The sequence below is a fragment of the Hibiscus syriacus genome, unplaced genomic scaffold (genome assembly GCF_006381635.1).
Source record: "Hibiscus syriacus cultivar Baekdansim isolate YM2019G1 unplaced genomic scaffold, ASM638163v2 tig00017792_pilon, whole genome shotgun sequence".
Classification (NCBI taxonomy): Eukaryota; Viridiplantae; Streptophyta; class Magnoliopsida; order Malvales; family Malvaceae; genus Hibiscus; species Hibiscus syriacus.
Window position 1 is genome coordinate 497,037 of NW_024062416.1, and position 16,999 is coordinate 514,035.

Genomic DNA, 16,999 nt, shown 5'->3' on the forward strand with positions numbered 1-16,999 from the left:
TTGCACCGACTACATGTAGATATCCTCTTCTCTTCACCCTTAGACAATATACGATCGTGATTTTTTGGTCGGCCAGGTAGCCTGCTGTCCATGACTGGTGGCAAAACTGTTTGTAAGTCATCTGGTATGTCCCACTCAGAAGGATGTGGACATGGGTAGACAATCTCGGCATAAGTCTGTCGATATACTTCTGTAGTGTAGCAATCCATAGCGTATGCGCTTGAATCATCTTGGTTTAGATGAAGAACAACTTTTATAACATGGCCACACGGATAACCATATGTTTGCCATTTCTTACAACTACACGTCTTTGCATTTAGATCGACAAGCCCATTTAAGTTATTATCCAATACTTCAAACAAAGTGTTTGAACATGGTTCAACTCTCAATGACGTTGACTTCACAACACGTTTCGTTATCTTTTTTTCAGTCCATGGTGTAACACGACGTTCCAATGTTCCTGTAAATTTAAATAAATAATCATTAGTAAAATATATGATAAGTTACGAATTTAAAGAAATAATACCTACATGGTTTCTTTTCTTGTAGTACCACTATTGAATAGAGGCTCGAAAAAACTCCATTAATATAATAATGGGTAATTTCCGGGAATGACGACTTAGAGCGTTGATTGATTCTGCACTATTAGACGTCATGAACCATATCTTGCTTTAAGTTGATGTACTCTTGACCATCTTTCAAACCCGACACCTTCTAGTGTTTGAGCACATTGAGGCAAAACACATCTTAAACAATTTATATGCTTATTAAAATCCACTTCCCGATAAGCTTTTACACCTTCCAGCATGTCCATTTGTGATTTTTTTATACCAACAGACCTTGATTTTAGATTTCTGTACCAATGAACACCACAAAGTCCATGAAAAACATCTGGGAAACACCTTCTAACATCGTTGTCAATTGAGTTTGCCCTATCGGATATGATTGTCAGATTTCTAATAGGACATATGTTGTAACCCTCACAGACCGATAAGGATAACCAGATCCAATCCGGGGTGTCACATTTAGGCCACCGGAGCGACCCACTGTAAAAATAGCGGAAAATTTAAAACTTTTTAAATTACATGTAAACTAATAAAATTAGTTGTCACTATTTAAAAATAAAACAGATTTCCAGACTCGTATATAAATCAAAATACAATTACATGCCCCCTAATCACATGTACCATACTCTGCAACAACGCCGGAAGAACTCCCTTATTGAAGTCGATAGATGCACTGGTACAATTCTTTTAACCTGAAAAGGTGAGTAATAGAGTGAGCTTCGAAAAGCTCAGTAATATAGAACTACCAGATGATGATGAAGAACGTGCAGATACAGATAAACATACATATCCTTATTATTTCCGAACATTTATAGATTTTTATCCTGAGCAGAGATCTTACTGATATTTCAGATGGTAACGGACAATGAGCTTTCAGTTCAGACAAATATTTCGGATGACTGAGTTCAGGAGATCAGAATAGGTTATCTAGTGTGTTACCAAAAACCATGTAACTTTTCAGATCTTTTTAAAACATATATATATATACCCCCATCCTAACACATCATAATGTGTAGGTTCCCCAGAACCATACACCCAACCCAGCACATCATATAAGGCCCTGAGCACAAAGCCGAAGAACCTGCAAAACTTATTCCTTCAATAATACCCCCAATTAAAACATTTTCCGTCCGAAAATAGATATATCAAAAAATCAAAACATAAATCAGGTCAAGTATCATATCAGAAATCAGGTCAAGTAATAGATCAGAATCCAAGTCAAGTATCAGATCAGAATCTATGTCAGATATCAGATCAGAATCCATGTCAAGTATCATATTAGAATTCAAATCGAAAATCAGATAAAATATTCATGTGAGTAGGGAACACACCAGATTTTATGGACATTATTTAGAGGGACTAGATAATCTTATAAGGCAGAGAAACACAGATCTTCAATTTACCGATAGAATGTCGGTATTTAGGATCACTATAGGAATATTTCAATAACTATCGGAATCATCAGTTATTCAGAATGTGAATTATCAAGATCATATCTTATTCGGACAATTTTCAGAAGTTGTACGTAATCGGAAGGGTATTCAGGATCTTTTACATCCATATCAATTGAGTGGATAATCGAACAACTTAACAACGAAGATTCAGAACCTTAACAATCTATGTCGATTGATCGCATTATCGAACAACTCTTAGATGAATAGTTCCCAGAACTAATACTTATCTACTGGTCATTTCGTGTCCTTCTAGGGTATTTACACTTTAATACCAAAAATTCTTATCCATAGATCATCTTCGGAATCATCACTGAATAGATCTTCCAATGTCTTTATTTCATTTTTACGCTTCCACTATATCATGAAATACTGACGTGTTTGATTTGTAGTTCATGATCCAGAAGAACAATACATCGTGTATGTTCATTAACGTTTCCAGACTCATCCAAATCACTTATTAAAATCTTAGTCATTGAGGTTACTTATTTCACTTAGTAGTCAAATCCATTCCAATTACTTCAGAGTTTTCCAAATTAATTTGGACGTCTCTAAATTTCGGATACATATTGTACTTCTGTTCAGTTCGGTCTTCGTGGTTGATTTGTCGAACAAATATCCAATTCTTAGTGCTTAACGCGATCTAGAGTTGAGCTGAGCTGAACACTTCTAAAATTATCATCGAGCCAAACTTGAGAAGACAAACACGTATTCAAGTAATATTTATGTCGTTCAGGTACTGACATATCATTGAGGTTGATCGGCTCACTTAAGCTGTGTTCCATAACTTTTAAAGGTAGTCCAACACCTATGCTTATTTGGATTCCTTAATTAATCCAAGACATTTACTTAGAATAGGACACAAGGGTATTTTAGTAATTTTGGTATTCATTTTTATTCCATTTATTTCAGAGTTCGAAGATATCCAATCATTCTTGAGCTTGGTGGTATTCTTGGGTCATTTCTATTACAGGGGTATTTTGGTCATTTTATAGATCTACGGTATTTCAATCTTTTCCTGGCCTTATTATTTAATTCAATCTTATCATTTACTTTAGTCCTTTCGAACAATTCTGACAGCAGAATACCCCCAATAAATTATTCTTCAAGTATTTACTCATTATTCGAATATTTACGGGTCAAGTGTCTTCTCAGATTTTAAAAACGGAATATCATGAATTTTCCTGCACTAAGTCAAGATCTTAACAATTAAATCCGTACTTAATCGAGTTAAGTACGAATCCCCTAAGTATTTTCTCATTCAGAGTCAACTCATACTATTCTACCTCTTAAGGACATTTTCGTAATTTCTTAACCAGATAATTTCAATATTAGCTCTTAACGAAAATAATATAATTTAGAGATCATATGATTAATTTCTTTCTTGAATACTCTCTGATCTTGAAACGGTTCTCTTAACAAACTTCTAGTATCCTTCACAAACTTTCATAGGATTAAAACCGGTTCTCCATAATTTCCAAATAAAACTAACATTTCTTATGCACATCAATATTTTTATCAGATCAATATGTCTGTAAAATCCTCTTATCTAACTTTCATATTCAAATCTTGTTTTTTTATAACATAAGGGTATTTTCGTAATTTTACCCTACTGGAGTATTCTCATAATTTCTCATCCAAGTACCTTTAACATTTAACCTTTGATGAAATAAATTATAAGTTGCAGATACAGGGCTGATTTCTTTATCACTAATCGCAAACTTGTAATTTAATCTAACAATTCCTCAATCTCTTATATTAGTCATTCGATCCGTAATCAGTTACAAAATTTCTACCACATCATATCGAGTGTATAAATTATTCAACTCCACCAAAGTGACCAACATTACCTTGTTCATGCATTTATCAATATAAACATGTTCCATAAAGCATAAAGATGTAGTAAAGTATTACCTCAATTTCCGTGCAATATTGATCGACCATAAAAAAATCCATTCGAACGTCTTTGATCTTCAATTCAACTTCCAATAATTCCTCAGATACATATCAACATAAATTATATCAGAAACGGAGCTTAATTGCGATAAACGGATCGAATCGGGTGATAAATCAGTGAAAGACAGCTTACAAGGTTCGAATTTGGCGAAACGGACTTCGGATTCAGATTCAAGACGTCGAAAGTATAAAATATGACTTTTCAGAAATTTGGAATTTTCGGTCAAAATCAAAGTCAACGGGTTTGACCGGTAATTTCGAGGCCTTCGGGTCCGAATTTCGAAAAATGGATTGCGGAATTGGATTTGGAACGTCGAAAAATGTCAGGATATGTATACTCGGTCAAAAACAAAGGTCGTTTAAAGCCCGTCAAAGTTTTGGTCAACAGTGGTCAACGCCGGTCAACGGTCAATGTGTCAACGGTCAACGGGTTAACGGGTCGGGTCGGGTTATGACCGGTCAAACCGGTCAACTATGCACCAAAATCGGTCAAACCGATCACTTTTGTCTTCCCCACGCGCAGTGGCAGCGCGTGGGGGTGCATGAATAGTGCCATGATATTGGAAAATTCATGGAAAAATTCTTAAAAATTATTTTAAGCGATTTCGAAATACTTACAAAGCTCGGTTCAAATTTTTGAACGGCGGAGAGCTCGATTTCAACGAATCGAAAACATTGACCGCTTAACCCCCACACGCGCCGCCGCCGCCGGAGAAAAGGGAGGACACCGGTGGACTCGGAACGGCACAAGGAACACGATGGTACGGGAGGTGTCGTAAACGGATGGCCCGATCGTCTTGAATCGATGAAAAACCAACTAAAATCGAGTTATTACCGACGATGCTTCCGACTGAAATTAACGACGAACGACGTCGATTCACGACGAAATGTTTGAGGGGTTTTGTTCCTCGGTTGACAACGAACACGATGGTGGTTTCGGCTCGTCGATCGGAGGTCGGACGGCGAGTAGATCGGAGTTCAAAGAGGGGTTGATGAAGAGGAAAATCTGGAAAAATTTCTCCAGAAAACATACGGGGGAGAGATTTATAATTCTCTCCAAAATAAAAATGGGTAAATCATAGGTTTAGCCACTGAATTTCTTACACTTCTTAAAGCGGTCTGCCAATTTTAAAATTTTGCAATTTAACCCACTGTTTCTTTCAAAATACCAAATTAAATCCACCACTTTATAATTTCTTAATTTTATCCCCTAAATTAGGGTGTTAAATATGCAATCCCTAAGATGTCCCATAAACCATGTCCATGAATCAGAGGTTTTAGATTTGTCAACACCGTAAGCTATTGGCAGTATCCCATTGTTAGCATCTATGGTTACTGCTAATAAGTTTACTCCAAGGTATCGACCTTTCAAATGTGCTCCGTCAACTATAATAATTGGGCGCATGCAAGTAATAAACGAACGAATCTACAAAATCATATACACAAGAAATATAATAATTTAAATGTGAAATGCATGCAACTAACAAAATGAGTCAACAAAATTATAATGATTTACTAACCGCAGCACCAATAGCGATAAACAGCAACTCAAAGCGTCCCCGATACTCAAAGCGTTACCGACCCAGGATTTTTTAGCTTTAAATTGTGACAATAAGCCGGCAATTGGGCAAACGATGCTTCTGGCGACCCTCTCAACAATTCCAAGGCATAACATTTGGCTCTCCAAGCTTGAGAATATGAGATACTAATCTTGAACCGAGCATTTATGTCAGTCATAATTTCATGTCCCCGATATACCCTTCCATTCAAAAACATTAACTCAGCCAGAAAACCACCCAACACCTTTTTGTTTGCTTGTCTATGGTGAGGAAAAATTTGGGTTCTTGAACATGTATGTTTATCAATAAAAGTCCTAACTTGAAACATTTCGCAATCTTTTATCCGCTTTGCAATCATACGCCACGTAATGTTTTTATCAATCATGCACCTTGTTTCGAAACGATCTTTGCTTGATTTGTTAACTTTTAGTTGATAGCCATCTTCTACACATTTCATATACAAAGCTATCTTCAAGTCTTCCTTTGTATCAAAACAATCATCTTTCTTGATACGAATAACTTTTGTGTAACAATCAACTGCTATCTTTATCAACTATTCTTCCGGTATCTGAAGTAATTCTGGCATATTCCAGTTATACTCCCGTGTCATTTTCTTCTTTTTTCTTTCTTCGGGGACTTCTTCTTCTTCTTCTTCAAGGTTATATGAATTACAGAATGGATGTTCATCATGTTCATTCATAGTCGTAACTTCCTCCTCATTATCATCAACAACATCTTCCTCGGCAGCGGCTGTTTCATTATCAAAATTCGGGTATTGACCAATATTAAAATCATTACATGCAGGGTATGTTTCTTCTTCCATCACATCATCAAAATCCGAGTATTAACCAAGATCAAAGTCTGGGCATTGACCAAGATCAAATTTCGAATACTGACTAGTACTCACAATTTTTTCTGTTGGCTCATAATCGTCTAACTGGTCAATACGAAAATCGGAATTTGGTGCTGAAAGTTGATTGGGATTTGGATTAGGAAAATGTTGTGGGTTTTGAGATTGTGTTTGATAGTGTTTGATATTGGAAATGTGGTGAAACAAAATTTGCTTAGTGATGAAATTGTGGTGGAACCATTAAATTTTGGGTTGAAGAACTTAGTTGATTACTACCCGCTACTGACCCAACTTCACTACTTCTAGGTTCAACAACATACAATGTAACATCATCTTCTTGCGAAACACTAATGTAAGCAATGAATCGTTCAACATCTTCATTGTCGGTTAACAAATAAACTTTACATTTTCTCTGATAAGATAACCTAAATCCACTTAGAGGCTCTAAATTCAATTTCTTTGCAACACATAACATTAAAGTTTCATAAGTTAACTTTTTTAATGACAGTTTTAGTTGAAGATTCATGGGTAAAGAAACATATTGTAAAACACCATGAACATTCTCCCATGACCCTCCAAAACACAAATCTATCCAAACATGATCAACAATAGATGATTTCATTCTATAAATTGTAAATTAATTTACTAAAAAACGAGCTATAAACTAGATATCATCACTAACTTAGAGAAAAACATACATTTATTAAGTTGATAGTTGATAATTTGGGAGAGAAATCATTGAAAAATTATATAGAAATAAAATTATGTAAAAAAAAATTAGAGATGGGGAAGGATGTCGTTGGATATATGAACAGATGTCGCCGGAGAGAGTGATAGATGGAGATTGAATGAGTTGCGATTTAGGGATTTAGGTTATGAGTTGCTGCTGCGTTGTTATATACCCAAAACATTTGTGTTGCGAAACTAAAACCTGTTGCGAAATTAAATTAGTGTTGCGAATTTGAAATTCCGCGTTGCGAATTTGACTTTTATGTTGCAAATTTGACTATAGCGTTGCGAATTTGACTTCTGTGTTGCGATTTACATATTCGCGTTGCGAAATTGGAAACTGGGTTGCAAAATTGGAGTTCGCGTTGCGAATTTGTTGGTCATTTTGGCAAATCCAAAAAAAGTTGGTTAAAATCATATATTATAAGGCATTTTCGGTCACTGAGATTATTTTCTCTTTATTAAATCCCGACTATTAAAAGTTACAAAATGGTTCTCCGATTGTAGGATGTTTCTTTGTTAAGTCCTTTAGCTATTAAAAGTTACAAAATGGTCACCCGACTATTTATATGTTCCAAATTTGTTATTTTTTGTTAAAAAAATTGATGGTCGTTTGAGCTGGACGTTAACATACTAATTGAAATATGATAGTCATTTGAGATTCTTGGATTAGATTTTATTATATCTCAATCATCAGGTTAAAGTCCAACTCAGTTTGTCGTCAATTTTTCACAGAAAATGACGAGTTTGGAACATATGAATAGTTGGATGATCATTTTATAACTTTCAACAGTCGTTGGACTCAACAAAGCAGCGCCGAATAACCTGGACCATTTTTTAACTTTTAATAGTCAGAAACTCAACAAAACAACATATTATAATCGGAGGACCATTTGTATACTTTATCCTAAAACAAATATTATCGATATGATCTTAAAGAAAAATTAGTGTGTAATTTTTAAATTTTAAAAAGTAAAAGTTCATAAAACTTATAATCAAATTGACTTAACTAAAATTACATTGGTTAAAATCAATTTGATTTATCTCATTTTCAAACTAAACAAAATTATAGAGTTCTAGAATTATTTAAATAATCAAAATTAATTTTATTTTTCTAAAATATTTTTAATCTAATGACATTTTTGGCTCTCGAACTTTAAAAATCATTTGTCTTTCTTTTATCAAATTTAACCAACCGACAAAAATAACAGATATTTTAAGTCATCATTTTATATAAAACTTTAAAAAAATTTAAAAATTGTAAAGGATATATTTAAATGATTAAAAAATGTAAAATACGTTAAAAATGTAAATGCATTATAAAAGTTAACAATAAAAAATATAAAACAACTAACATCATCTTAATATTTTATCATTTTTTCTTTAGTTCAATTTGATTAAAAAAACTAAAAGTTTGAATGTTAAAAAAAAGACGAAAGAAAATTAGGGGTAAATTACATATTTCATTACTAAACTTTAATCTCTCTCTTATTTTACTCATTGAATTTTAAAAATTTTCAAATTTCTCACTAAACTTAATATATTGAGGGTTTTTTTCATTCTGGGTTAAATAGTTAACAGTGTTAAAACGACGTCATTTTAAAAACAAAAGTTTCACTAAAATGACGTTGTTTTGCTTTTATATAACAACCAATTTATAATGTCGTTAGTGAGAAAACGACTTAGTGGTAAAAAAAACTCAATATATTAAGTTCAATGTGAAAGTTGAAAAGATTTAAAGTACAATGAGTGAAATACGAGAGTGTAAAGTTCAATTGCCAAATTTGTAATTTACCCAAAAAGTAAAGACTAAAATGAAAGTTCAGGGGCTAAAAATGTCATTAGACCAATATTTTTTGGTAAGCTCTAGTTCCTCCACGTTTCATTCTGGTGACTTACAATTTGGATAATGGCAATGAGTGGACATCGATCCTTCAACACCAGATTTCATGGCCGATCGAATCAAATCCTGCTTCGATTTTTATTAAGAAATTATAAAGAACTGCATTTCTTGGGGAGGAAGAAACAAGAATGTCCATATCTTATTCCAATTATCATTCATTAAAAATACCTTCCCTAACCCTTACTCAACATTTATTACCTATGTACCAACAAGAACAACATTTATTACTCGAGCTAATTTCAAGCAAAGAGAAGCCCAGATTTCATTCACATTTACTGCATTATATTCCGGTGAGTAATGCGGAAGATATAGTTTTCATACCTACTCGGCGAACTCGGGTTTCGCTTCCTGTTGCTTTCTGTGTTACTGGACTCTTCATTTCATTATCTGTGCTTTAAATCATACAAGCAAGGGTATATTCAATTTCGAAACATCGATCGTGCTCGTACCTGATACTTGTCCCTAACTCGGGGTAACTTAGGTTGCTTCCTCTTGTTCCGGATGCAGGTTTCTTTCAAGGACCTAGGCAGAGTAGGAATGGTCAGCCATTTCTTAGATTTATAATAGCTTACCTTATCTTCAGGGAATTTGGATCTCCACAAAGCTGGAAAACAGGATGATGCACCCTTGGAAGTTGAAACCACCATAACATTATTTGAGCATATAAATTCACCAAATCCAGAAGAAATAGTCATGGACATATGTTACTAAATGTGTAATATTTAGCGAAGAGTTAATTCGGGCTTGAATCATTTGACATATAACGCTCATACTTCTGACATTCATGGTGCTCGAACGCGGAACTTCAAGGAATAACAATCATTCCTTTATCACCGATGTCGCTTAATTCGTGTTGAACAATACAGACTTAAATTCAAGGATTGAAAGAATGGTTGGCTAGGACACTGCAGAAATAACTCGAGCAGATAAGTGCCTTCTGCCACAAATAGACTGTATTTGATAAAAAAAAGCAATGAAATTGCAAAGAACAAGTGCTAAATTCTGTCCGGAAACCCCTTAAACCTTCTCTAATACTAATGGCATTATCCAGATAAGTCTTTCAGATATCAATGATCATTAATGGCAATGCCTATGCAAATTCAGCACTTATGTTGTTAATTCTTTCCTGTTGATAAAGATGACAAAAGATGGAGTGCATTTGCATGAATCTTCCATGGAAATGTACCTTTAAAACTCCATAGTTTTCGACATCATAAGAAGAGTTGTCACCTTATTGTTTACTGCAGGAATTCTCCGAAAACTCGAAGCATTAGCTGCTGCAAATTGAGGTATACAGAGATAGTCAGTTGCATGAAAAATCGATAAATTTTTGGGATTAAATTAATGGTGATTTAATCAATGGAAAACAAAATATGTTTTGGTAACCCTAAATAAAATTTCAAAAATAAATTTTATTCTCTATGTTAAAAGAAAATATTTTGCATATATTCCTAAATTTTTCATTTCATGGTAATTAAACACTGCAGAATAATGATTTTTGAATACAATCTAACAACTGAATCGATAAATCTATATATTATATATATATATATATATATATATATAGATTTCATAATCGAATAGAGAAAACCACCTAACTTCTCAAATAATGTGAATCACTGACAAAAGAGGTCAGGTTCCAGCATTTCTTGGAATTGTTTCAACGGATCCATCGTTAATTCTTGATCCAAACGAGTTTTCGTTCATTTTTCTCGATTTTCTAGCTTCCCTGTTTTTAGAATTCTGGCGGAACTAGCTTCTTTGCTTCTGTAGTTCTGTTTGGTTACCGGGAAAATCAAAAGGAAACAAGAAAAAAAGGAAAAACAAATAACGATACGTTCTAATACCACGTAATGAACTGTTATGCACGTGTTGGTCACGTGCTTGCTCGAGCCGCTCGCCGTCTTAAGTATTAACCGCGCACAAAACAGAAGGAAATTATATACCAAAAGAAAAAAAGATAAAAAGGGAAGGGGGAAAAAAGTTTCCAGGAAAAAAATAAAATAAAATTCTTTTTCTTAAAAAATCCCAAAAAAAAATCATAGAAACAGAGAAAATTCCCTCTCCTTCTTAATCGAAAATCTTTGTTTGATTTCTTTGTCTCTCCTTCTTCCCGCTTTCTTTTCCTCTTATCATTTGACAATCTCATTGTTTTAATTCCATTTTATTGATTTTTTTGACACGAAAACTATTCATTTTTTTCAAGCAATGTGGTTCATTGACCCAATAATTTCCGCCTTTTATTTTTCCCAATTACAGCCGGTTTTGTTATGAAATCATCTGATTATAAATTTTTATTTGAGTTTTTGATTAAATTTTTCTGAATAATAAAGTAAATTGATAATGGATCGTGTAATCGGTGGAAAATTCAAAATGGGCCGGAAGATCGGAGCTGGATCTTTCGGCGAGCTTTTCCTCGGTAAATATGTTTCTCTTTTTTCTTTCCTCTTTAATTTTTTTTACCTTTTAAATTGAAGTAATAATTAATCTGATTTACTGGGAATTTGTTTTTGATAGGGGTCAATGTACAGACAGGGGAAGAAGTTGCGATTAAGATGGTATGAGCCTTGTGTTTTTGGAATTAAATTTAGTATAGGTTTGATTGGCTTAATTTTTGTTAGTAATTTACTGGTTTTGTATTGATATATAATCATCTGGATATAAGAAAATTCTAGGGAATGGTTTTACATTTCGAGTCTAGCTACTTGTATTTTCAATATCAATGCAATCAGTTGGATTTTGAATATTCTGTGTGGAAAAGAGTTAAATTAAGTAATCATAATGTTATGAGAATAGCTATGTATAGTCATTTGCAAGTGTGAGTTTACGAGATTTATTGGATCAGAACATACTTTGCCCAATGATAAAGTTTTGAGTTGGGAAATGCTGACCAGAACAGAGATTTGGATTAAAAGATATATTAAATTTTGGAATAGGGCCTTTTTTGGGCAGTTTTAAGTTTTGTATTTCGCAGAACTGTGCAAGTGCAATGTGTTTCAATATTTTATTTTTTCCCTTTTGACCAAATATCTCTGTCTAAGTTGGACTTGTGGCTAGTGGGCTGAAATTTACGAAAATGGAACTAGACTGAGTGTAGTTGCTTCATAGTGGGCATGTATTGTAGAATGAAAAGTGTCTTTTTCTTCCTGAATGTTGCGAGAAGTGAATTCAGAATGTGTCTGTCAATTCCCTTCCTTAATCTCATTGGATATTGATCACCATGATATACTTTTTGCCTACATTTTTAGGAACCTGTGAAGACCAAGCACCCTCAGCTTCACTATGAATCAAAGTTGTACATGCTTCTTCAAGGCGGAAGTAAGATTTTGTTATTTTCTGCGTTGATTATAAATAAGCATAATTAGAAAAATTTGAACTCGATATAAAAAAGATTTAACTAAAGTTCATTGTTCTTTTTCTTTATTGTTTTTGATGAAGCGGGGATTCCCCAGCTCAATTGGTTTGGAGTTGAAGGTGACTTCAATGTTATGATTATCGAGCTTCTAGGGCCAAGCCTCGAGGACTTGTTCAACTACTGCAATCGAAAGCTCTCTTTGAAGACAGTTTTAATGCTCGCAGATCAGTTAGTATGTTTACCTGTCTTACAGGAGAAATTTTCTGCCTATTAGTTTAGCATCAAGTGTGACAAATTCTCCTGTATCTGTTACCCTTCAGATCAACAGAGTTGAATATATGCACTCAAGGGGATTTCTTCACCGTGATATAAAACCTGACAACTTTCTAATGGGTTTGGGACGAAAAGCAAATCAGGTACTTCAGCTAAATGCTTTCAATTTCTGGTTAGATTGTGGAGTGCACTCATTTGGAATTTTCTCGAACTTCATGGTTGGTGAAATAGAGAAAGGTGGGAATTTAGAGAGCGAAGTTTATTATTTTATATCTTGCTAATGCTGATATGTGTTTCTTAAGATTATCCATCAGTAAGAAGACTTTATGGTTCACACTTATAACTGTAGCAGTTAATAGTTCCAGACTTCCATAAGAAAGTTTAAAAAAGAAAATTATCATGTTTCCCGAGTAAAAGCTAATCCTTTTTGTCTAAACTGTGAGTTTCAATGATTCAATATCTGATACAATGGTAACCAAGAAGTCCAAAGAGAGGACATCTACAAGGTCTTGTATCGCGGATGCATCAGTGTGATTTTCTTTTGTGAAATTTTCACATAAGCATTTTTTCATCTTAAATATGATACAATTATTTAATTCAATGAAGAGTTAATTTAAGATATTGAAATAACACGTGGGCAAGTAAATTTTTATCATGGTATCCTCTTAGAGTTAATTTTGCTTCTTTATGTTGAGCTTTATTCAAATATTATTTCATGTTGGTGCCTTAGGTCAGTTCTGATTATATATTGAAGTTTGCATCAGCTTCTCTTGCCTGTATCAATGGTTGATAACTGAATATTCCAAAATGTTACTGCAGCTGTATTTATTTGTTATGTGAAGGGCCATTAACTAAATGTCTCAACTTGCTACTAATCATCACATTGATTTTGTAACAGGTGTATGCCATTGATTACGGCCTTGCTAAAAAGTATAGGGATCTTCAAACTCATAAACACATACCATATAGGTATGCATTTACCATTGTTGCTTATCCATAATAGTCTTACAATGAATCCTTGTTTCCTGCAGTTACATTTATCTAGTATGTGACATGTTTTTCTATGTGAAAGGTAGATACTTGTAAATTAATTTCTTATGGGTGGTGATTCTCATTGAAAATGATAGCATCTAGCTAAACAAGCTAGAAAAGGCGGGCACCAGGCCAGGGTACTTTTGAAGTTCTTGATCAGTTGTTGTCTTCTTTTACTTGCATTCTTTTATGTTCAATTGCTTACATGCTGCTTTAAATTGTCCAAAAATTGATCGCATTTTTACTAGCATCTATGATTAGTTTCAATTGTTTATTTGAGTGGTTCTTTATCTATTTATTCTTTGTGTTCAATATTTACTTTGATTTTGCTATTTTTACAGAGAGAATAAGAATCTTACTGGCACAGCTCGATATGCAAGTGTAAACACTCACCTTGGAGTTGGTGGGTAAAGTGCCAGAATAGTTATCTTCTTGTTTCTGCTTATTCATGTTAGTCATGATGTGAATTGTGCAGTCTAATTGTTTCTCAATTCATATGCAGAGCAAAGCAGAAGAGATGATTTGGAATCTCTTGGTTATGTGCTAATGTATTTCTTACAGGGAAGGTTGTAACAATATAAGCACTATTCTTTTTTGTGTTCTAAATTTGATTGAAAAACTATTTGTCTTTATTCACGTTCTTATTTTGTATTGCTGGAATCAGCCTTCCATGGCAGGGCCTTAGAGCAGGAACAAAAAAGCAGAAGTATGATAGAATCAGTGAAAAGAAGATGTTAACTCCTGTTGAGGTATTATAAGTTTCAACTTGTCACTTGCATGTAGAATGATATTCTTATAGTTTAATGCATAGGGAATTCGTATTGAATTCTGAAAAGGCAAGGCTTGTGTCATAACCCTGTCAGTACTTTTCCCTTATTTGTGACTAATCACCTAAAATGTGAAAATCCTTCCTTTAGGTACTTTGCAAGTCATATCCATCTGAATTCGTATCATACTTCCATTATTGTCGTTCATTACGCTTTGAAGACAAGCCAGATTATTCGTACTTGAAGAAGCTTTTCCGTGACTTGTTTATTCGAGAAGGTAAGAAAGAACCCTGCATTGTTGTTTCAAGTTCAAAATACTTTCATCGTATCTCAGCTATTACTAATGGATGGTAGCTGTTTGTATCTGTTGTAATGCCCAAAAATATTTGTAACATACCCGAGTCTATGTTTATCTTAACACAAGCGCTACCGGTCAAAGCATGACTGTTTTGAAATTTAACATTTGTGAAGATGGGTTGTTTTCTGGAAACTTGATGACCTACCTTTCTAGTTTCTTCTGGTCTTGTCAGTCATTCAAATGTATAAGAAACTCTGCATAGATTGGTGTCGCTTTGTCAGAATTGATTGTACGCAAATATCAGTAACTAACTCATGCAGCTTCAAATAGTATAAGGATGTTGCATACCGACATCTGTGAAAATGCATTTTAAACATGTTGTGAACACAGTTTGTTTTTGCAAAATCAATAGCGTCTGTTGACTAATTCTGTTTCTGGCTGAAGTTAATTTTCCTGTTTTCAAGAAGTTGCAAAATATTTATTTGAAGGCTGTTGGAAGGCAGTTTTTGACCCGACATGGTTTTGTTTACAGGATATCAGTTCGACTATGTGTATGACTGGACCATACTCAAGTATCCCCAGCTGACTGGTAGCTCTAAACAACGGGTCAGTGAGTGTCACTGTTGAGCTGTACATCTCTCCTATCGCAGATTATGCTTATTTGCTTTGTTGTGTCTTTTCAGCCATCAAGTGGAAAAGTTGCTGTAAACACTGGAACATCTGCTGAAAGAACAAAGAAGCCATCAGGTGCACTCCATTCTCTCTTGAGGTTGTAGGGACGGGATATACAGTTTAAAATATTTGAACGCTTAGCGTGTATTTGGATTTCTTGATTTCCTTAGTTTTCTAGAGTTCCTTCTAGATACAATTCTTAATTGCAATTATCATGCTCGAGGCTCTGGTACTTAACCTTGCCATTTTACAGCCAAGTGATTCAACATGTTTCTGGGCTGCTACTTAATTAAAGAAAAATGTATTCCCTGTGTTAAACAGATGCTAATTGATTTTGCCTTTTTTTTCTTCCATGTTTTTTACTGTAGCACGAGAAACCCGGGATAGAGTTTCAGGTGCTGCTGAGGCATTTACTAGGAAAAATGCTTCAGGCAGCGGACTTCTCAGTGATCATTCAAAGCAGAAAGTATCGGAGAAGGCATCACCATCGAATGATAGGGTATGCATCTGACTGCCATAAAATTTGTTTTATTTACTCGGTTATTGGCATGAAGAGTTGATCATCTTTTATTCCAAAGGCTATTATGAACTTCTATCATGGTTTTCCAGGATAATGATTCCGGAAGGGCACGAACTTCTTCCACCCGCCCTAGCAGCATGTCCAAGAGGGCTGTTGCCTCGAGCAGCGGGCCAACCTCTTCTTTAGGGCCCAGCGATAGTCGATCAAGTTGGCTTCTTTCAGGTAGCAGTCGCCTCTCCACAAGCCAGAGAGTCCATTCAAGGTCTGAGCAAAAATCATCTCTCTCCCGCGCTACGGTCTCAAAAGGTGCCCTTGAAGAACAGAATCAGAATCAAAACACCGAGAACCGGTCGAGGTTTATGGAGAAGAGGAAGGTGTGAATGTTGCATTTGGTAAGAGAGAGAGAGAGAGCAGGCTCTTCTCGGTGTAGTCCTCGCATTCCCATCTCCTCGATCGGAACGAATTTATTGCATGCATCATGGGGTGTCGTTGCTGCCAAATTCCATATTTTTTGATGGAATGTCGAATTATATATATATGTGTGTGTGATCATGTTAGTGGTTGTGAAGCTATGTTGTTGTAGAGTTGATGAAGAGAAAGATACTTGGATCCAGGCTTATTTGTTAAATATTTATTCATGGAAAAAGCTATGTTGGCAGTTGCAGTTGCAGTTCATATTTTCCTACTTTCTCTTAAATCTATTTAATATGTAATTTCAGTATCTGTAACTCTTTTATCGGTTCTTGATAAATTAAGTTTCATTACGTGTGGGTTTGGCTTGTCTATGAATGTAATCAATCAACATTATGAATATAATCAATCAACATTAGTAATTATTTCATCATTCAATAAGAAATACCTTTAACTCTCTACTAACTTTTTTAGATTTTTAATAATAGTGATTTTGTCTATGTGGCACGTTTTTTTTCTGTCTTTGTGACACGTTTTTCGTCTTCTATGTCAGTAGTTTGGTCGTTCTTATTTTAAGTTTTCGCAAGGTTGGAGTTGACGACGTCACGACTGATCATGATGGCGTTTATTTGTAATCTTGATGATTTTCCATGTTCT

General features: G+C 34.4%; 1 protein-coding gene across 1 annotated transcript; it reads left to right on the top strand.

Annotated features, from left to right (window-relative positions):
- The first annotated feature begins 11,060 nt into the window (after positions 1-11,060).
- Positions 11,061-16,549, top strand: LOC120208893 (casein kinase I-like). The gene is made up of 14 exons (XM_039208026.1): positions 11,061-11,433; positions 11,532-11,572; positions 12,263-12,332; positions 12,453-12,601; positions 12,690-12,785; positions 13,541-13,611; positions 14,016-14,077; positions 14,177-14,240; positions 14,339-14,423; positions 14,592-14,718; positions 15,272-15,345; positions 15,423-15,486; positions 15,780-15,910; positions 16,021-16,549. Exons 1-14 carry the CDS (start codon positions 11,358-11,360, stop codon positions 16,309-16,311), a joined length of 1,401 nt encoding a protein of 466 aa, XP_039063957.1. The 5' UTR covers positions 11,061-11,357; the 3' UTR covers positions 16,312-16,549.
- The last annotated feature ends 450 nt before the right edge of the window (positions 16,550-16,999 follow it).

Coding starts and splice junctions, on each gene's coding strand:
- LOC120208893 (XM_039208026.1), top strand. CDS start 11,358: ATGGATCGTGTAATCGGTGGAAAATTCAAAATGGGCCGGAAGATCGGA. Junction 11,434..11,531: donor TTTCGGCGAGCTTTTCCTCG/GTAAATATGTTT, acceptor TGTTTTTGATAG/GGGTCAATGTACAGACAGGG. Junction 15,911..16,020: donor CATCACCATCGAATGATAGG/GTATGCATCTGA, acceptor ATGGTTTTCCAG/GATAATGATTCCGGAAGGGC.